Source organism: Leopardus geoffroyi, chromosome C2, assembly GCF_018350155.1.
Source record: "Leopardus geoffroyi isolate Oge1 chromosome C2, O.geoffroyi_Oge1_pat1.0, whole genome shotgun sequence".
NCBI classification, from domain to species: domain Eukaryota; kingdom Metazoa; phylum Chordata; class Mammalia; order Carnivora; family Felidae; genus Leopardus; species Leopardus geoffroyi.
This window is the reverse complement of record NC_059333.1, coordinates 112,037,811-112,060,721: the sequence shown is the minus strand read 5'-3', so window position 1 is coordinate 112,060,721 and position 22,911 is coordinate 112,037,811. Positions and strand designations below refer to the sequence as shown.

Below are 22,911 nucleotides of genomic sequence, written 5' to 3'. Positions count from 1 at the left end.
TCCCATTTCACTTCCTTGCTGTACTGCAAAATAAAATGCTTGGGATCTGTGTATTTTCTGTTTGTGAGAAGACAACATGAAAAATAAAAACTGTTTGTGTGAAACAAGAAGCAGGAACATGAAAATACTAAAAAGGACATTCTGTGTTTTAGATGGCCCTCTTGTGGTAAAAAGGTCACACTATCCCAGATGAAGACAGTTCTGGCAGACTCCTGCTTGGAGCAGCCCTCATGACAAACTTTAATAATAAGAGTCAAAATGGAGCAAACACATGAGAAATAATCCATTGGCACCCTTTCCCCAGGGACTCCATCCAAAATTAATAGGTATAAAGCAAATAAACAAGAATCTTTTTCCATCTGCTTTATATAGCTATCAAGGATCTCTAAGGGTAAAAAAAAAAAAAAAAAAAATAGCTCTTGGAAACATTTGACTACAAAGCTATCAGATTTTACTTTTTATACTTGTAAATAATTTCAGATTCTCACAGCAGTTGCAAAAACGGAACCATGAGTTCCTGCCTATCCTTCTTACCCAAGTATTAACAACTTGCATGGCCATGTTCTCGCTTACAAAACAAATTAGTACCGATATTCTGCTCTTAACCAATTTAGAGACCGCCGTCAAATTTCACCAGTTGTCCTACAAACCTCCTCTCTCTGACCCCGGGATCGTTCAGTCTCTGACAGTTTATCATCGTTATTTGCCTTTCATGACCTTGACACTTTGGAAGAGGACTGATCAGTTCTTTTGTAAAACATTCTTCCATTTCAGTTTGTCCAATATTTCCTCATGATTTTTGTCTTAAGATGAAATTGATTGTCAAATTGGCTTCCATACAACACCCAGTGCTCATCCCAGCAGTGCTCAATGCCCATCATCCACCCTCCTCTCCCTCCAACCCCCCATCAACCCTCAGTTTGTTGTCAGTTTTTAAGAGTCTCTTATGGTTTGGCTCCCTCCCTCTCTCTTTTTTTTCCTTCCCCTCCCCCATGGTCTTCTGTTAAGTTTCTCAGGATCCACATAAGAGTGAAAACATATGTGATTAAATGCCAGTTATGCATTCTCGGCCACAATACAATGAAAGTGATGTAGTGACCTTTTTTTCCAGTGTGTCCTACCCATCAGTAGATACACAATGCCATTATGTCTTCTTACTGGTGATCTTCATGTTGATCACTTGCTTAAAGTGGTGGCTTCACTGTAAAGTTACTCTTTTTCCCTCAGTAATTAATAAATACATCAACATAGTATATATTAGATGTTTTACCATAATTAGTATTAAATTAGTATTAGTGTTTTCTTTCTCACAGAAATTTTACTGAAATGGGGCTATAACTTGTGCACCAAAAGAGGAACTCTTCAAGTTATTTTGTGCTTTTTTTTTTTTTTTTTTTTTTTTTTTTGCAAATGGTCTTTTCCCCTTTCGCGTGTAGCCCTCTACCACCTTTAAGTTAAACTCTCCAGAAGGATCGCATTTGCCCACGTTGTTGACCAAGTCCCATGCACTTAATGACCTCCTAGGTATGTCGAGAGTACCAGCGTGGCAACTGCAACAGAGGAGAAAACGATTGCCGGTTTGCTCATCCCGCTGACAGCACAATGATTGACACCAATGACAACACAGTGACCGTGTGTATGGATTACATCAAAGGGAGATGCTCACGGGAAAAGTGCAAATACTTTCATCCTCCTGCACATCTGCAAGCCAAGATCAAGGCTGCCCAATACCAGGTCAACCAGGCTGCAGCCGCTCAGGCAGCAGCCACCGCAGCTGCCATGGTGAGTAGAGACATCAGCTCTCTCTTTGTTAGCAGTCAGTACAGCAAACTGAATGACTAGATCTGACTACAAGCTATTCATTTATTAACCTTAAATTTTTTTATTTTTATTTTTATTTTTTTGCTGAAGATATGTTTGTTCAGGTATCCCAGACAATACATAATGAAGTTACCGTTCACAGAAGTGAGGGTAACTCCTCAAATGGTTCAGATTGCTCCTACCCTTGGCCTAACTCTTAATACTCTGTCTTATTCTGGATATAGGGTTTCTAAAATTTCTGCTTTGTAAAGAACACCTGTCTCCTCTCCAATTTAACGATACTGCCATTTTCAGTCCTCTTATTTTTCTGTGTGCCATCTAATCAGCCATTGTTCTCCTTCGGTGTGTTCTTTTGCACATCAAGGCTCTTCTCTACATATATCTTGCTTTTAACAATAACATAATCTGGAACTGTTTAGGAGAGTTGCTGAAACAAAATTGTTTTTAGGATTAGCTACCAGATTTTGAACAGTGTGCTATCTAGATCATCTTAAATAATATTGTGGCATAAATATAATTGTAACGCTAGAGAAGCTTGACTATGCCATTACATAGAAAGGAGAAAGACAGCAGTACTCAAGGAAGAAATTGGATCATTTAGAACAGAAACACCTATATTCTGAAGGTAAATTTTAATGTGATCTAATAGCTGATTTTAATGAGTCCATTCTTTGTTCTTTGCTTAGCTGTTTTAATGTTGTCCTTTTTTTTACATAAATATATAAAAGACTTAATCATGAAAATAGTCATAAAAAACACTGTGTGGTTTTCACAGCACAGTAAAATAATCACGAGAGAGGTCTTTTCTGTGTTTGTTTATGGATACTTGAGCAAAAATACAGAAGGCAGACTCTCTCCTCCTCTCTACCTTTCACTCTTTTTTTTTTTCTGTTAGAGTATCTTGTTTGTAATTAACTACAAAGAGGAGTTATCCTCCCAATAACAACTCAGTAGTGCCTTTATTGTGCATGCTTAGTCTTGTTATTCGTTGTATATGGCATTCCGATGATTTGTTTTTTTATTTGTTTTTTCTCACCTACCCAAAAATGCACTGCTGCCCCCATGATGCACCTCTGCTTGCTGTTTATGTTAATGCGCTTGAACCCCACTGGCCCATTGCCATCATGTGCTCGCTGCCTGCTAATTAAGACTCAGTCGGCTGTCAAATCACTGAAGCGACCCCTCGAGGCAACCTTTGACCTGGTACTATGACCTTTCACCTTTTAGCTTGGCATGTAGCTTTATTGTAGATACAAGTTTTTTTTTTTTATCAATTTAAAAATATATATTCCTTTTTCTGTTATAAAATTGTAAAGTACAATGAAAAACTGAGTGTGGTTTCCTGACAAAATTAGTGGAAAGACTCTACTGTGAGTACCTGGACGGATATCATACAATGAAAGATTCCGAAAGCCCAGCAGCCCACATTCAGTTTAACTACATTGTAGAATGTTCTAGTGAAATACTTTAAGGACATTAAAAATGTATTTTTGACTGTATATTTATGTACCTGTTTGGTTAGCATGGCTTTAGTGATAGAATTATTTATTTATTTTTTTTAATATTTATAGTTCAGTGTTTAAGAAAAAAAAACTTGCATGCTCTGGGACATTTGCATGTGTAGGTAGGTCTGGTGGGGAGGAGATGAGTGGGATGAGTTTTTATTTTACCTGTTCTGGTCACTCTGTACGATTAACTATTAACATTGCTTATACTTGTCAGTCCTCATGGAGCTCGCAGTGCAGCTTTTCTTCTTGCCCCAAATCAGTGGCTTCTCACAGAAAGCCTGAAGCATTATGGGACTTAAAACACTTTAACACATTATAACATGTGCTCTCGTCCTAGTGGGTTGTTTTTTTGTTTTGTTTTGTTTTGTTTTGGACAAAAATAATGCTTCCTTTAAAGCTTTTATCTTGCTTTTTTTTTTTTTTTTTTTTTTTGATCCCCTTTAATTTTTGTTGATTGGAATCCCACCCCACCCCCCGGGTAGTTCAGTGCTCTGCTGCTTGCTTGCTCATGCTTCCTAACAATTTTAGCCTTCAACTGATTTTTCTTTTTTCTTTTTCTCTTTTTACTGGTATTTGTTTTTTATACTCATTCACTAAACAGGGAATTCCTCAAGCTGTACTTCCCCCATTACCAAAGAGGCCTGCTCTTGAAAAAACCAACGGTGCCACCGCAGTCTTTAACACTGGTATTTTCCAATACCAACAGGCTCTAGCCAACATGCAGTTGCAACAACATACGGCATTTCTCCCACCAGGTAAGGGGTCTGAGCTTATTCATGAACGAATCTGGGGAGCCTCAGATAGATACGCTGGTAGAGCAGATAAGCCAGGCCCCCAGTTTGCCGTTAGCCATAGATAGGTGGAAGGTAAGGTGGTCAGCAGTAGCGGATGAACTGAGGTATCTCATGTGGTTCTCCTTAAAAACTAAGAATCTTAGTGTAATGAGAAATGGATCAAAGATCATTGTGGTATTTTATAGATTTATTTTGGTGTGTGTAATTCGGAATTGAAATATAGTTCTCTTTTTTTTTTCTCTTTCCTCAACACTGTTTTATGTCTGTCAAGCTATTTTATGACACTCTTCTGCTGTAAGACCCCTTTGCCTTCATGATTCCAGAGTAAATTTGAATTCTATGAAATGACACTTCCAGTTTTGATTTTTATTTTTCAGCCTTTTTGTTTTTGAGGTGGAGAATAAAAAAACAAACAAAAAAAACACAAAAAAATGAAAGCTGGCTCTGTGTTCCAGAGCACTTAAAAAGTGTGCCAATCAGTACATCGCTTAAAATCATTTTCTCGTGAGCTAAGAGAAGTACAAGTTTACATCTACTATTGAGTTATACATTTGTCGTTTCAGTGGATTTCAACTTAGTCACATAAACATACTGTAGAACTATCTGCAAGGGCATAAAATTTAGAAACATTAATCAGTCATTAATTACCTGAAAATTTATTATTTTTATTCACCCTTCATTGACTTCAGGAAATCCATGTTAAACTTCGTATAGTCTGGAATTCAACTAACCAAAGACTCTAATCCTATTTTCCCCTTTACCTCTTAACCTTTCTAAGATAATTACCATGGGTTCAGAGATTTATTTAATAAAATAATTTTATCACTAATTAAATTAATTCATGATGAGGTATGTATGTCAGAGGTCCAGCACCATTAGTATATTATGCTATATTGACAGTACTTAAATGTGTTAGGTTCGTAATGCCACGAGAGAATGTGAGAATTTATTTTTGAATAGCGAACAAAAGAATAAGTTGTATTCACATTAGTTTTTACTGCCAAGCACAACTTGTATACAGTGCATCTCTGAAAGCTGGCCATCCGTATGTAGAATATGTAACAAGATTCGGTGAACTGGAGTATGTGGAATATTACATGACTTACAATGCATACGCCTTAGGCACCATGGATAAAGTAATTGTACTTACAAAATAGTATCTGTGCATTTGCAGTTTGTCCATTTTAGAATGCAAATTACATCATTTTGATCTGTAGCATATTTATTGCATTCTGAGGGGCAAATCACATTTCTCTTACACTTTATAAGGTTGAAACTTTTTTCTCAACACATACAGGTTTTCAGAGATTTCCAGAATGTAATCTTTTTGCTTTTATATAAATTGCCATGCCCCTAGATTTATGCCGTCTTCAGCAAATATATCAAGTTAGTCTATAGTCAGATCACTAAACAAAGTTTTAAGAGATTGTGGGTAACTACCATAGTCTCTTTGAAGAAACCAAAGATTATTTTTGTCAGCTTATTTCATTCAGTAAAACAGTGTCATTAGAAATGAATTTCATTATTTAAAATCTAAAAATAAAAACATCTAACTCTCTCCATATATTATTTAGGGAAACCTAACAGTTCAGTCTTATTAAATGGGATTTACGTTAGTTTCTCCAACAATATTCAGATGACTAAGGACGTTTCTAAATAAACATAACCATTAATTGCATGATATTTCTGACAGTAATCTTTCCCTAGAAAGGCTTTTAGTCTGTGGATAAGACAGAGCAAAAGATGCTAGGTAAGGATCAAGTGTGGGAAAAACAAACACATTTGCAATTCAAAATCATACTTCTCTCTTCTAGAAACGAAGTGTTCTTAATGTAAATAAAATGTGTCACAGTATATTGAAATGTGCTAAAAATGTTAAGAAATATTTGCGTTTTTATGATGAATTTTGCATCGGAGATAGTCTATATTCTATTCTTGATATTTCTAATCAATATGATATGAAATTATTACAATAATATAAAATTACATTTATTTGTAAGCCACTTTTAAAGGGCTTAACATTTATGAGTCACATAATCAGAAGTAGATAATACCTTCATCATTCTTTTAAAATATTGTCATTTGTCATATGTGCCTGTGTCCAAAAATTTGGCTCTATGACATTAAAAGGTTAAAATGGATAGCCCGTCTTTACTTCTGCCAAACCACTTTGTCAGACAGCCAGAAAAGAAAGAAATCTGATGCAAAGAATGTAAGCTAAAATGCCTTAGGGGCCAGGAAGGATATATAAACAAATGGAGCAAGAAATAAATTAGGAGCTGTGAGGTCTGGAAGGCACTGGGGAGCACAGGCCCAGTCTAAAGAGGATGGTGAGTGTTTTGACTTAGCTTCTATTGCCTCAGAGAAATATCTGCCTGGCATGTTGTACCTGTTGTAAACTGCACATCCTTTGTGGCTCCGTTTACATTATAGGGTAGTTGTGTCTCTGCTTCCCGTGGTTAGTTGTGCAGACCTGCACAATCTAATGTAATGGCCCTGATGTCCAGTATTGCAGGTCTTTTTGATTTTTTCCCAGATACTTACCTCATTTGGATGGTTGCATATGAAATTTCTCTATTTTTTTAAAAAAAAAATTTACAGCTAATTCAATTTTTTAAATGCCCTTTGAGAACTACAGGAAATCCATCCTACCACACATCTGTGTAATCTCATATATAATACCTGGGAAAAAGGAAGTTCATTTTCCAAAGACTGTGTTATTCTGCAGATGACTTATTTGATTAGAGCCTCCCATCTGCCCACAATATAATGATTTGGAAGGTATATTCTGAAGGCTCTTTTGGAACTCGAAAGAAAATAGAAGTTATTTATTTTTTGCAACTTAGAGTTTTAGAGCTCTGTAGTCTCTTGCTTCAGTAATAACTTAAGGGGTATATGGGTCTGTTACAATGAAGTTGCAGTGAAGCATAGTTAAGTCATTTGAGGAGGTAACTATGTATATAGACTGGGTTGCTGGCAAAAGATCAAGGTTCAGTGGCAAGCCAGGTAACTAGCTAAAAACAATTATATATATAACTTTTAATAACAAAATTAGGCTTATGTGGCATCCACCCGTCTATCTGTGCATCCATCCAATCATTTATCCATCTGTCCTTCCAACCACCTATCTCTTCTTCCCTCTTCCTTCCCTTCCTTCTTTTCCTTCCTCTGTCCTTCCCAGTTTTCTCTCCATCCATCTACCTATCCACCCATTCATTGATCCATCCATCCACCTGTCTCCCCATCCATCCATCTATCCACCCATCCACCCATGTCCATCCATTCATTGAATCAACACACATCTATTGTATGCCACATGGTATGCCAGTATTCATATTGGAGATTGCAAATTTATGACCCAAGGGTTAAATCTAGAATCCAGAAGTGTCTAAGAATGTTTAAATAAAATCAAAATGTAAATCCTTTACAAGGTGTGCATTCTGTCCAATCCAAGCCCCACAACTCCCTAATGGTTTCAGGCCCAGTTGTTTCACACATTGTGTTCAAAACAGCTGCCATTATTCAATATTTGCTCTGTGCCATACTGCACTGGATACTTTATATACATTATCTCATATTTTCTCACAACGACCCCAAAAGGTTGGCATTAATAGTCCCATTTTACTAATGAGTAATTTGGGGCCTAGTCAGGTCCAATGATTTGCTCCAAGTTGCATGGCTTGTATGTAAGGTTTAGACAGAACTTGAAATCAGGTCAGGTGGGTTTGACTCAGTCTCTCAAAATCTGTGAGCTCTTTGTATCAAGTCCTTAAAAATGATTTGGTCCAGGGGCGCCTGGGTGGCGCAGTCGGTTAAGCGTCCGACTTCAGCCAGGTCACGATCTCGCGGTCCGTGAGTTCGAGCCCCGCGTCGGGCTCTGGGCTGATGGCTCAGAGCCTGGAGCCTGTTTCAGATTCTGTGTCTCCCTCTCTCTCTGCCCCTCCCCCGTTCATGCTCTGTCTCTCTCTGTCCCAAAAATAAATAAACGTTGAAAAAAAAAATTTAAAAAAAAAAAAAAAAAAAAAATGATTTGGTCCAAAAAATGAACTAGGCCTTACTGATACCCTGACCCCATGACTGGTGCTTTTATACCCTCCATTTCGTTTAAAAATAAATACAATTACTGGAGTAAATTCATATCCAAGCTTCTTTTTTAAATTTTAGAGATACACTACTTTTTAAAAAATCTTCACCCTTTAAAACTCAATTAATTATTCGTACAGTTTATGTATAATCTAGGGTCTACTTACATTGTAGGTATGGAGTTCACCCTTGACATTGGAGTAAGAAGTACCACTTTTATTTACATCACTTTATTTTCTTGAATTCAAATGAAGTCCAACTCTAAACTCTAATCTCACTGGGAGATTAGGCTCCCTCACTGGGGTCTAATTACCGGGATTCAGGACCCCCTTCTCACATCTTCTCTTCCCTCCCATCCCCCCCACCCACCCAAGGTGAGGGCCTGTGCCATCCAGTAGGGTAGATAAGATGCCCATTCTCCATTCTTCAGTCAGCACTGGTCACTGCTGGTATGATCATGGCCCATGCTTACAAGGTCTCAGCAAGCTACACACTCCAGGGTTCCTGTGACTGCCTCGGGTCCAGGCATGCTTGCCTGAGCTCCTTAGCCTCATAAGCAGCATACGCTCCCTTGGCAGCCTGTGCCCATGGAGCTATGGTGGAAGAATAGACTACATACCCAACTACTCACGGACCCTGCAGACTCCCTGCCTCTTTCCTCTCCCTTCTCCCTCACCATTTTTGCCTGCTTTCTACCCTCAGAAGCACACCTCTCTTCCCTCTTCCTAGCATATTGCCCTCAGTGTGGGCTGATGATTTTTTTAAAAACCTAAAAATAAGTTTGCTTTAAGCAACTTTGGCTTTGGCTTGTGTTGCAACTTACCAGACATAAAGAAACAGAAGGCCAGGAAATTTTCCTGGAGGGGGAGGAGTGAGAAGGGAGGTGGCAAGGGGATGGGGGTGTTTTTACAGAAAAAAACAAAAACAAAAATTCCCAGCTTGTCACTTTTATTGTAATTAATGAAATTAATGCAGTTTACTTTCATCTTAGCATAGGATTATAAATCAGGCTTGGAAGTTTAAATCCAGATCCACCACAAGTTATAATCTCTGTATCCCTTTTATTTTTCACCTATAAAATGTAGATAATGTGATTATTTCATAAGGTTACATTTAAATGAGTTTTAAACATAGTTTCATAAAACATTCTCTTAAAGCACTATCATAGGCAGGTCTAAGCGTTTAGGATAAAGCCTGGAAAGTAGTAGGCACTAGGTTTTATTTGTCATTTCTTAAGTTCAGTAGTGCAATGGAATAGAATTGAAAACATCGGATAGAAATAAACTGAAGCTGTTGCTGTTTCAGATATCAATTTCGAAAATAATTTCAATTGATTGTGAACTTTTAGTCCCAAATGATACAAGTTTTAGAAGATCTTAAATCAGCTTAATACTGCTAATCAGTAGGCTTGAATTACCACATCCAAGTTCAGACCTCCAACCAAATATCCATTATCACTTTCTCTCTCTTCTACTTCTTGCCCTTCTCCTTGAAGTAGTTTTAACTGTGCCTACAACGCATTTGCAAATTACCTTCCTACTTGTTTTTCCTGCATCTTCAAATAGGAACGCATTCCTCAGAAACACTTCATTCTGCTATGCAAATATCTTCATAGGGGAAATTTGAAATTGACAAATGCATTCACTGAAACATTTCCTTGTGTTGAAAATTAAGGAAAAAAATTTCAATTGGCTATTTGTGCATCATTATTAGTAAATCAACCCATTGTTGTAAAGATGGATATTATGGTCATTTCAAAGTGATTTTTGGTCTCGGTAAGTGGGTCCTACAGCATAATGTCTTTGTTTTTGTGAATTATTGCACCTGGCTAGTATTTTCATTGCTGCCTTATGTTTATTTGCTGCAAATCCCTCTCAAAACTGTGTGCACTGGTTATAATGGTAATGAGGAAGATAATTCAAACTAAAATTCCAATCATAGAAGCTTTAGGCTTTTAGACAGATAGGATGGTTAATTCATTTTCCGCATGTGCAGGCTAAATTATGTATGGGATGAAATATAATAGGCAAATTACAGCATAATAATGAATGGTAAATTGAAAACCTACTACCCATACAGTATTTAAACCGGCTTTCCTATTCCTTGAATACCACATTATTGCTTTTCCTTCATCTTTCCATCCTCTCTTTCCCAGTCAGTCCTCTTGCCCCACCTTGAGAGGATAACGATTTCACAGGATCTAGACCCAGGATTAAATTTCGCTTGCTCTACTGTCTCACATTAACGTCTTTGTTATTAGTGGTCTGTTTTTGTTCTTCTCTTTCCCAAGTCTGACTCTGTAGTAGTTGCAAATGATAGAGATCTTCAAGCATCTTAACAAATGACTGTCAGGGTAATATTATGCCACCTGGGCGGATGCCTCCCTAGCTCCATTACCAAGTTTAATCACTGATCATTGTGCCCACAGTCTAATTGTGATAACAGACTAATTGCAGCTGTTCCAGGGACGCCAGTTCAGTAATCCTTGTTTCTCAATGGCAGCTTTGTTTTGTAGGGCCATCTCTGACAAGACTCAATTGGCAGATATTTGTCTAACAAATGTTCATCCCAGATGCTGCTAGTGTTTAAATAGGATGTGCCAAGATTTAGATAGAAATATAAAATCATTTGATATTTTAAAACCTAGAAATCTAAAATAATCTCATAGAAAGAACAGTAGTTCTTTATGTGGGAAAGTGCCCTGTACTCGGTAAAAAGAAAAAAACATAAAATTGTATGTTGCAATGTTTATATGTAAAAGAAAACAGGTACTACATACATAATATTTTAGCATCATGGTTGAACATTGAAAACATCAATGCCAACACCCCATGTGTAATATATACATACATATATATATATATATAATTAACTTTTTTTTTCTATGTGAAATATTTGAGAACATTTGCTATTCCAAGAAGTCCTGAAGGTCTAAACCAGCAGTGAAAACCAGTCTGTTTCCCCAGATCCCTGTTAATTAAACCAATTCAGGACTTAAAAGTATATCCTCTCTAAATGTTTGCCTACATTTAAATTCCAAACAAAGGCCATGCAGAAGTTTCACTTTCTCTTTATGCATAATTTATTTCTTGGTATCCTTCCAAATAAAATTCCTGTATGGATGGATGATCACAACCCCTTCCATGTCTGTGTGGTTGCTGCTACAGTGAACAGAGAAATAAAAACCAAGGGAATGAAAATGAATGTTTTGGTTTTATTACATTGTTAAGCCAGTTTTGTGCATTGGATTACCTACCATTTTAATAATAAGTAATTTCTCTAATTATTTAACATGTGCTCAATATAAGGAAAATGTTAATACATTCATATGTTAAAGTCAGAAATAGCAAAGCCGCCAGATGGCTAGTAACCAGATTAAAACAAAACAAATTACAATATTATTTTTAAAAGAATTAGGCGAGTTTAAACTTTTCCCAAAATACTTTTACTTATAGGCAGCAATCAGGAGAAACAAAGTGTACCAGCACACAGTTAAACTGGCTTTTATTCTTCACTTGAGACTAGTTCTAATTGATCACTGTGCTATTGTATGATTTGATTGTGCTGACAGTTACATGCCACTGTTCCCATAATAACAATTTTTCTTCTTTGTTCAAATGAATTTCCTAATTACACGTGTGATGGGATGTTTTAATTCTTTTCCCTTTTCAAATCCACCTTCCTGTTGCAATGCATGATGGGCAGGCTCAATATTGTGCATGACACCCGCTACAAGTGTTGGTAGGTGCCAGCTTTGTTTCTTGATTATCTTAAACCTATGGTGCACCTCACAGCCCCTCAAAATCCACTGCTAAGTTTAACTTGTATCTATTGGGCAAGTCCATTTCCCTTTTACTAACACCTGTCAATTAAATGCCATTTTCTATTTAATTGACATGGACTCACATAAATGTTTTCTTTACACACAAGTTTCCTTTAGTCACCTTTGGTGGATTTTGATTGGACTATGAGTTCTGGTGTGTAAAAAAAAAAACTATATCATAAAAGTAATATATCGTATATTTTTATAATAATAAATAAGAAAAAAATACTTTCATTCAAACAGATAACTGTGTATATGAAGTAAATACCTGTATTTTGACTTAGATTTTGAATGTCTGACTGTGAACACTATATAAAATTCTTGTTTTTGACGTAGCAAATTAAGCCTGTTTGTGTCAATTTTCTTGATTTGATGGTAACAAGCTTTTTTTCCCCTTTTTTTTCTCTTTCATCTCCCTTCCCCTTCTCTCCTTGGAATGTTGTCCTGCTTTGCGCTGTGATTGCATGTCACTCGCTGGTGATGATGTCCCGTCACATGGCTTATTGCTGTGATAAATACCATGCCCAATTATCTCCTCCATGTTGCCATGGTTTCCATATTGCTACACTCTTCTGTATGTTTGCTTATATGATTTTCCCTCCGAAAGTTCCCATGGTGCACGGTGCTACGCCAGCCACTGTGTCCGCAGCAACAACATCTGCCACAAGTGTTCCCTTCGCTGCAACAGCCACAGCCAACCAGGTTTGCTAATTTACAGCTTTGTTTCTTAAAAACCAACTCTAATAGGGCTCAATCCAACAGCCCTTACGCACGTGGCTTTCCCATTGAGGTCAGTGGGAATCGTGTGTACGTGAGGGCTGTAGAGGGTGCTTTAATAGCATGGGGTTTCAAAGATACCTCTTGTTGGCCTACACATTCTCTCTATGATGAGCAGCAGAATGCTTTTATGCCATTTATAAGTGCTCCAAAGTTGTCGCGGCTCCATTTCTAAAGCTACTAAAATGATATTTACACAAGCAATTCTCATTTGGTCTCAATCACTCAGGTGTTTTGACCAATCAAAACTGCAGGCGATTTTAAGGTTTTTATGATAAACATTTGGTATGTACAATTTCTTAGTTCTTTCCTAAATTCTTAATAAAAAGCGAGATGTTTAAATATGTTATAGATGCCACAAATGACCACTCTTGTAAATAGAGTTTTTATAAATTCATTATAGTTTTGTTTGATAAGCAGATTGTATATTAAAAATGAGTTGGTGTCCAAGGTTTGATTCTGACTGCTTTAAATGAAAAGCCAACACAGAAACAAAAACCCTAAGTGCTCATATTTCTATAGTTACCCAGCATAGATTTTAGAGAGTTATGAAGGGAAAAAAGACATCAAATACGGTAAATTGAGTCATTCTGGGTTCCATAGAAATTTATGGAGTAACAATTTCACAGATTACTCTTAAGTAAATGGGATCTGTTTCAGAAATTTGAATTTTATGATATGCAAGAATGACTATTTAAAGAAAATGATTATTAAAATATTTAATATTTAAAAATCGACATTGATTCAGCCAACATTCTCTGATCCTATTTTTAATTATATTCTGGAAAATAATGGTTGAATCAAAGTCAAATTTATGTAAAGTGGGTTTTGGCCTTAATGTATAAGTATGTTTGTTATGAAAGCAAAGTTCAGTAAGGTTAATAGCATGTGAAAACATTTGGAGCCAAATCAAAGTTCAGATAACCCACAGACTAAGGTTAAATGTAGCCAAATGATGCGAAAAAATCACTATGAGATGAGAATCAGCGTATTGCCCCTTGGGAAGAGAAGGCCAGTTAAGCGCCATCTGACTTTGTAGATATTGCTGTGGGAAGTAACCACCCTTGTCTCCACAGTACATCATGTACTGTTGAAGAACTGCAAGCTATTAGTGTAGCCATTAAAAACTTTCATAAGCAGCATGCCAAAATGGATGTATTTTAAAGTTTCAGACAAGCTTTAAACATTTCTTGGCAAAGAACCATTAGTTTTTCTGAAGCTTGTCAAAATAGCCCCAGATTTATGCTAACACATCAGACTCATTTACAAGAATACTAGATTGTGCATATGTGGCATGTTAGTAAGTAATCTATGGCAGAAATTTCTTAATGGATTCACCGTAATCCATTTATGAGGCAAATCAATGATGCTGAGCTCTCTGTGTACCATGTATGACGACAGAATTGCTGGTGTAAGCAGAACTATAGCAAAGCAAATTCCAACATGCCCTGGGCCACCTGGGTTGTAGGGGACACTTTACTTTTTGCATTGTGCTGTGACCATTTCATGCATAATCTTGGGTCTTCATACTGTTTTACAACCAAAAGAAAGAAAAGGGAAATGGATATATATATACACACATATATTATATCTACATATACATACATATGTATATGCCTACAGTATATTAGCAATGCTGGAAATAGCTGATGCCACAAAATGCAGCCTGCATGCATGCAGAAGTTTATAGCTGGCCCTTCATCTGCATCGATTGGTGTTGAAGGTCCTTGGTATGTTTCGACAGCCCCATCCTTGATGCTTCTACACTGTTGGGTGCAACATCCTGTCCTGCAGCAGCAGGAAAAATGGTATGAGAAGCTTCATTATGCTTGGAGCACATTTTCGTGCCATTTGCCAATGCTGTAAAATTGTGTAAAGATGTCAGCTGAGAAATGGAAATAAAATAGAGACATATTCATTTACACTCCAGACTGTGGATTGTAATATGTTGCATTAGTCTAGGACATCTAAATTGAAAGAACAACAAAATGCCTTCAAGTATGTGATTTCACTTTTCTCCCATCAACCTTGCTGAGGTGGGATTAGTGCCATTTTATAGATGAAGAAACTTAGCCATGGAGTAATTAAGTGCTTGGCTCAAATTTACACCACCAGGAAATGGATGCACTAGCGTGAGAACCTGTGCTTGCAGTCCTTGGACTGGCTCAGTCTACCGCACTGCCTCTCCCGGGTTAGCAGCAAAAATTCTGGCATAGAGGAGAGTCAGGCTACAAATTGGAAGTTCATAGCTTTGGGGACCATTGAAATAAGTCACCTCTATATTGATTTCTTATTGTATTGTCTCTCAAGTTTTTTAAAGCTCTTGCCCATTTATAAATACAGTCAAATGTGCAATCAGGATTCAGGACTATGTTCCAAAATAAACTTAAGCTCTTATCTGGTTCTTTTGAAATACTCTCTTAAAATTCTTAACTGGTATGTTTAATTTGGGGGGAAAAAAAGTTAGAAACCATAAGTTGAACGAAAATGTTAGAAATTGGTTGCACAAAAATAGGCATTTTCTACTTTGATTTATGGGTTAATAAATAACTGAAACCACAGGTGTGTGTGTGTGTAGGCCAACAAAAAGGGCTTCTTTCAATTACTGCTGTGCATGAATTTTGGATAGTTTTACTTCTCTTACTTCCTAAAAACTGATAACATTTATAGACTAGTATTTAACACAAAGATTTTTAAAAATGAGTTGCTCCTTTGACATTAAGTTTACATTAACTTACTGTTATGTTGGCCAGATAAGGACTGTCACCTCACAGCTGAATTTCACTTTTCTTAAAAAAAAAAAAAATTAATATTAAAATGTTTTCATCTCTTGGTTGTTGGCTTGCTTGCATGGATCATTCATTAAATAATTTTTTATTTGCTAGATACCCATAATATCTGCCGAACATCTGACTAGCCACAAGTATGTTACCCAGATGTAGAATTTTCATCACTAAACAGTAAGTTCCTTCTGTAATATATAGTGTGTACTTGTAGTGTTTTTTTGAGCTACCATTTGTATGATGTACTTCAGGAAGTTTTGCAGAATTTCAGAGAAAATATATGTTTTATTTTTATTATTTTTAAATTGAACGTCATCAAATATTTATTGAACAGCTGCCTTGTGACTGGCACAGTTCTAGAAGTAGAATGTACAAGCAAATTAAAGCTTAGACGAATGAGTACATAATTTATAACCGAGAGTATGCTTCAGTGCTGAAGGTTTTGAGAGGAGGTAAGAAAGGTCTCCCGTTTTTATCTTAAGTGGGTTGTAAGGAATATTATTATAAAAATTTATAATATATGTTAATATCACTTACGTGTATGTATTTCTTAAGGAAAATAAGTTTTGTTTTTGTTTCATATTAGAAATAAACACAAACGTGAAGAAAAAATATGACTTAAAACTAGTATAGATCGGGGGTTGGCAGACTTTCCTGAAAAGACCAGACAGTAAATATTTGTGGTTGCATGGGCTATATACGGCTTCTATTGTCCCTCATTTCTGTTGTAGCTACTCAGCTCTGTCACTCTAGCATGAGAGCACCTGGAGACAATATGTAAATGAAATGGTGTGACTGTGTCTCAGTAAAACTCTATTTACACAATTAGGTGGCAGGTCTGATTGGCTCACGGCTAGTAGTTTGCTGAGCTCCAGTGTAGGTCATCATTTATTTTATTTTTTAATGTTTTGCTAAATCCTATATGTGAGAACACGTACCCACTTCACCTCATGATTCACCACACACAGGGTTATTCAGATATAAAGAGCCGGGCTTTAAATCAATGTATACACACACTCACATACATACATATGCATACATCCACATATCCAACTTTAGGTAATTCAAAGTAGTCAACCTTAGAAGATTGTATAATTCTGAAAATGTCATTGTTGAAAAATAATTTGAAAGTCTTGTGATTTTCCTTCAAGCACCTTGACTTAGACACTTGGGAAAGGTGGCCATTTTTCATCCTCAGAGGCTATGCTTTATTCAGTATGTATACATTCAAGCTATCATATATGCTCAGGATATTTGTTTCATGTTTATAGTTTTATATTTAAAACGAGCCTCTGTATTTGAAACTGAATCTCGTAAATAAGATGGGTGATCCTTCTTGCTGCTTCCTTTCAATAACACATTTACAAATGATTTTTTGGTGCTATGTGTTACCGTGTGTTACCATGCCAATGAGATAAAGATGAACAGACAAGAGATAAAGATGTTAATTTCAGCGCACTCTAATAAAATGAGAGGTTTGAACAAATTCTCTTGGAGCAAAGATGAAGGAACAACTTTTTCCAACAGAGTCAGAAAATAGTAACTTGGGGCAGTGAGGGCTACGCTCAAGAGAAGGGAGGAGTAAGGGCCTTTCAGAAGGGACTGTGAGTGTGTCAAGTGAGGAGACAGTGGCAGGGAACCAGCTCTGAGACCCTTGCGATAATAATCTATAGCAAGAGCTGGACAAAGGCTGAGCCCATGCAGGACAAGAGGACAGACAAAATTTGAGAGCAGTCCAGGAAGTAGTACCAAAGACATGCTACAATCACGGATTAAATTCTTGAAAGTGATTTTTGCCTATTTCATAAGCTTTCTCAATAATCTGGTAATAAATTCTCCTGAACAGGAGTCACATTTTTCAATAAGCACATTCCTTTTACTATGTAGGTTTGGATGAAAAGTTCTCCTTTTGACAGATTCTAAAACCCTGCTTCAAGCTTTTGTAGTCAATTGGGTATGTTTGGTGTGTATATAACTATGTTCTATTTCTGAGCGATAATCCAGGTTGAAAACAAATGATACCAAACGGCTGTAAGTTCATCAATTAACAAACCAGTGGACTTATGTGTATTGCATCTTAGGCTCTTAATGTTCTGTTTAACAACTGATTGCCCATTTTCATGCGTAGTTGCAATAATTAAACTGCTTTTTGAGTGGAGCAAAATGGTGACTTATTTCATGCTTGAAGTTGTACTGTAAAGCATACGTTTAATATGTAAAGATTCTCTGATGAGAACAAAGTTCATGTAAAAACTGAAACTATTAATTCACAAGTACATTGTAATATCTGTTCCACCTTAATTTGTCAGGAGCATAAGGGATTTTTCTTTCCCTTGGCTTTAGGGGGAAAAAAAAACCAAACTTTAAATTAACCAAAACAGTTATTTAAAGTATAAATTTTTTCCAAACATATGCTATGCTAATCAGGCACCCATGTATGGTGAGTCATGTTTGATAGGACTTACTGTTGCGTGGATTTTAATTTTGTAGGGCCAAACCAGTATTCTTGCAACCCATTAAACTACAGGAGAGAGGAATTAAAGTGAGCTTAAATGCTGCCCCACAATGATAGTGCTAAAAAAGAGCTCTACTATATTATGCCCCTTGATTCTGCAAACATATTTTATACTTTTAGCTGAGTATGGGGTAATATTTGAGCAGAGCCCATAATTTTATTAGGCTGTGCATGTCATTTTATTCTCATAGAGTTGTAAATTTAGGTCCACTTGTACTTGGGGAGTGGTTTTTGTTTCTATATGAAGACGTAACAACATACGTGTATTTTACTCTTTAAACCAAGCAATATGGTTTTCAGATGAAATAGTTACTGGAAATTGCCTTGTTTTAACCAACATCTTCTCTTTTTAGACTTTCTCTCTGTTTTAACCAAGATTGTCTCTTTTTCCCTTGTAGATCATACTAAAGAGGAAAGGACAGTGTGCTTGGTTAGCGTAAAGGACGAGGTCATTAGCCATATTGTAAATACCGTCAAGCAACACACACAAAAACCCCTCAGCCACAAGACATCCACATATTGCATGTTAACCAGAAGAAGAGACAACATGGAAATCCACTGCACACTGTTGCCTATACACTTTGTACATTTAATTGATATTTGTGCTGAGGTGATATTCCTGTCTGAAAGAAGAACAACATTGTCTTTCTTTTCTAGCACAGAGTTCTGCATTAAAAGATGCATACCTAATTAGTTTCCTATATATTCATGCCATCTTGAAAAGACAGACTATGGTGTAACCATGATTCTATTATGTATTGGTACGTCTGTAGACCAAGGTATAATTTTTTAAAAATAAGTTTATTTCTTTCAAGGTTTACAAATAACAAAGGTGCACCTTGTATTTAAAATCGCCATTATAGACGAGAGCGTGCATGCACAGTCATTTTTGTTTAAGAGTAATATTTTTAATGTAATAGATTTTAAGATGTGGTGAGGGAGGGATCTGACAGAGATGAATGTGCCAAGCAAAACCACAACTGTGTATCTTTTAAAGCACATCATGGCTTTAAGTACCATGTTGTTAAGGATTCTCATGAAGTGCCATAGACTGTACATCAAATTAGAGTATTATTTCTTCAGTGTTATTGTTTTCAGAGCCACATTTTGTTGCTTATTTGCTAGTACTAATCAGTCAAAGGGCACCATTCTTTTTTCCTTTTTTTTTTTTTTTTTTTTTGGAAACCAAAGCTGTCTCAGAAATGGCCAATTTAACTCTACAGTAACAATAGACAGCACAACACAAACTCTCTCAATACCGATAAACTCACACATACTGGAGATATATATAATAGATATATATATAAAATTATTTTAATGCATTGTAGTGTAATATTTATGCATACTATACTGTGTAACATGTTATTCAAAAGGGATATGCCATTTCTGAGACACGATAACAAAAAAAATGTTTGAGGAAATTATTTTGCTTCTATTTATAGCTCTGTCAAAAGTCACACGACTATAAATGCTTTGCAAAAATGGTTTCACATTTGCTTAAATGCTTCACCACAGTCACGTTTAAAATAGTGACTCTAAACAAAGAAGAAAGCAGCACTGTCATCAGATGCATGATAAACCAAAATATGAAAATGGGAAATGTTTAATTAACCTAGTAATTGGGTGGGTTAAGTACATGGGTGAATTTTATATGTGATTTGTTTTGTTTTGTTTTGTTCAGATTAACTGCTTATAGCCTTAGAAAGCCTTTTACAAAATTAAAAAAAAATAGATGTGCATTCAGTTTTTAAGAATGGATTCATCCAAAGGAATTCCTTTTTTGTGGTTTGGATGTTGCAGCTTGTAAAGGATATTTTTGCTCTGATTGGCAGTTCTAAAAATTGCTGACGTCGGGGCCAGGTCACTGGTAGTTATAGTGTGGAATGGGAGAAGCGAAAGTTCAGTTATAGAACTTTCCATACTTCCAAGTTTACTGCAAGTTTTTATGCTTGAGAGAGATGCTTTCTAATATAAGACTGATGTGTTGATTTTACTGATTGTACTGTACATCTATTAAAGCCTTAGATTATTACATTACGGGTTGGAACCCATACCAATGTAATTTCAATCATGTTAAGAGAGTAATGGTGACTTCACATGTTATTGTAGTTAGTTACATTATAGAATATTACTTATTTTTCTTGTTAAAATGTAGTTTTTCATTTCCTACATTTATTAGATTTCATTTTCTATTAACAATTGAATACCATTTCAGTTTATAGACTCTTGTTTTATTAGATTTTACCGATGAATTTTTCAAAATACAAAAAAAAAATTAAAGTAGTTTTTCCTTCATAACATACTCAGTTTTGAATTACATGTAGTGTCATACGAATATTCGTATTATTGTTAACTAAATGATTTATATTTTACTGATTTAATATTAAAGTGTAAGAATGTCAGTCATTGTTAGTTCTTGTCTAGTTTTCATTAAAAGAACAAAGATCTTTTATATGGATATCTTATAAATATATAATCATTGCTAAGTAAGAAGTTAAGTTGTTGCTATCGCAACAATCCTGGCAGACAATTGAGTAATATTTTGATGATTTATTTTGTTTGTAATTAGTTATTATAAGAAGATCTAGATCCTAGATATTAGAATAAAATTTATTTTCTACTGTATCCATTTCAAATGTTAAAGTATTGTTTAATATTTTTGAAATCCCTGAATATCAGGCCTTGTTATAAATAAGCTGCATAATCAATAAATAGAACAAGGGACTTTTTTGTTGATAATCCAAATACTCAAAGTTTACGTAATGAGAATTATAGCGTGTGTGCAAACTCTTGAGGGTTGATTATGCTGCAATTTAGCATGTTGGAACGTCTAGAGAGAAGGTTGACTTTTTGCACTTCTGTATATAGTCAAAAGAGAGAAACCTGTATAATAGTAAGATCTTATTTTGAATAAAAACGTCTATAATTACAAGGAGTTTTGTTAAGGCTAATAAAATGACAGACTGAGCAAAATTGCTTGCAAAAGTGGCACAGAGTTAGCACTCCATACCCCTTCAAACATGTTGCTTTGCTTTATTGTGGACAGCTTGTAGTTTGCCAGGATTTTTTCAGCTGGAAAGATATGCCATCCTTCCGAGATCTCATGACTGACAAAAACTCCATTGGGCCAAATCTGCCTGAAGATCATTACCAAAAATAGCAGGTACTTCAACCATTAAGGTGAAATCATGGATCAAATATTCCTTACATTTTTCAAAACTACTGCATGTTTAAAACTTCAACGAAAAAAAAAAAAAGAGAGAAAGAACTATACTAAGGACATATATTATACAAATCAGTTTCTGCCAATTTCAGTGGTTTATTGTTCACACACAAAAAAAAATCTTCAAAACAAGTATTGACTCTCACAAAATCTAAACCATAAACAGGCAAACCAAACAGCACACCGTAGCTATAGTTGTTATGTGATTGTTTTTTAATTGCCGTAGGATCCTGTTCTTTCAGCAGGTGAAAAAACGAAACGCAGTTCAAATTTCACGGTTTTAATTTTCAACTCAGAAGCACTCAAAAAAGCAAATGTGGTCATGGGCACTTGTTTAATGAATTCGTGTATCCAGCCTTCACTCCCGCTGGCTGCACTTCTCAGCAACCCTGCCGCTTTTATCTGCTGAAAGGACAGATGTGCTTGGTTTTACTATTATGTAATCACAACTTACTTTCTGCTTGTAGTTGCTTAAAATTATGTATTTTGTCTTGGGCTGCAATTTGTTTTATGCTTATTTTATTATTACTGCAGTAGTTGACTTTGCTGTATGGAAAAATAAAGTGAAATTGCCCTAATAAAACTTCTCTTTCTTAAGTATATTTGTGTATCTGAGACTGAAGAGTAAGTTATTTGTGCGCGTTTCGAGTATTCATGCCTCTCTGTCTTAAGGAACGTACTGATATGAAAATTCATTATCTGGTTTTAACTGATTGCAAGGAAGGCACTCGCTATTCTTCTCACTAACTGTCCTTTGATACCAAGCTTGAGAATCTCAATTGTGATGCATCGCCCTGTATTTTCTGAAACGTCTTGCCCTCTCTTACCTTGACACTTCGAGTGCTTGTTGTTGGATACTATTTTGAGTATAGAGGAGGAAAACCATAAGGAGGAAAAAAAAATCTCTTATCAGTTCTAGAGCGCTGTCTATTAAAGAAATTCTCTTTGGCTTCTTCGGGAGGCTAGGGCTGGAAATCAGGCATTCTAAGTGAATATTTCAGTAATGAAATAATGATGGCATTTGATTCAGCGGGATAAAAGAGGTTACACATAGGCAGCTGAGCCAGGCCTTGCCATAACGCGTGTGTGTGTGTGTGTGTGTGTGTGTGTGTGTGTGTGTGAATTTTGTAAATGAGAAGTTAAAAATTTGGCTACAGTGAGGTCTGGCATCCCATACAGCTTCCCATTTTGCAGTTTCCACAAATAGCCAGTGAAAGCCAAAGTTCCAAAGTGAAGAAATTAACTCCTTTGTTCCTTTCGTGCTGCTTTATGTGACGGTGCCACACTCCATACTGGGTCAAAGCCTGCAAATTTTTCTTTGTGCATCGGTGCTTTTTTCTCTAGAACTTACTACAACGAAAGTAAGTGCATTATTTATAATTAATACAGTTCTGCCACTGGTTGAGTTCTATAGAACATTCCTGTTATTCTCAGTGGATCCAACTATTCGAGGTGCCACTTAATCAAAATTAGAGTAGCTGTCCCGGAGATGATTATATAAAGCAGGAGTTTATAATATTTTTGACAAACGTGAAAACATCCAACTCTCTGCAATTAGTGATGGTATTTTGGGTATCTTTTAAT

At 36.0% G+C, this 22,911-nt stretch overlaps 1 protein-coding gene across 27 annotated transcripts in view; it reads left to right on the top strand.

The window, feature by feature from the left end:
- The window catches only part of MBNL1 (muscleblind like splicing regulator 1), a 205,540-nt gene extending 183,613 nt beyond the window's left edge, over positions 1-21,927 (top strand). For 10 of the 27 annotated variants that reach the window (XM_045503211.1, XM_045503230.1, XM_045503209.1 and 7 more), the window contains 7 exons: positions 1,525-1,782; positions 2,971-3,024; positions 3,931-4,084; positions 11,912-11,947; positions 12,637-12,731; positions 15,692-15,766; positions 18,503-21,927. In XM_045503211.1, the coding sequence (XP_045359167.1) occupies positions 1,525-1,782; positions 2,971-3,024; positions 3,931-4,084; positions 11,912-11,947; positions 12,637-12,731; positions 15,692-15,748 (654 nt within the window). In that variant the 3' untranslated portion in view covers positions 15,749-15,766; positions 18,503-21,927. Of the gene's footprint in view, positions 1-1,524; positions 1,783-2,970; positions 3,025-3,930; positions 4,085-11,911; positions 11,948-12,636; positions 12,732-14,550; positions 14,615-15,691; positions 15,767-18,502 lie in introns of those variants that run through there. The other 17 variants (XM_045503213.1, XM_045503226.1, XM_045503214.1 and 14 more) reach the window with 10 other exon arrangements.
- Positions 21,928-22,911: the final 984 nt, after the last annotated feature.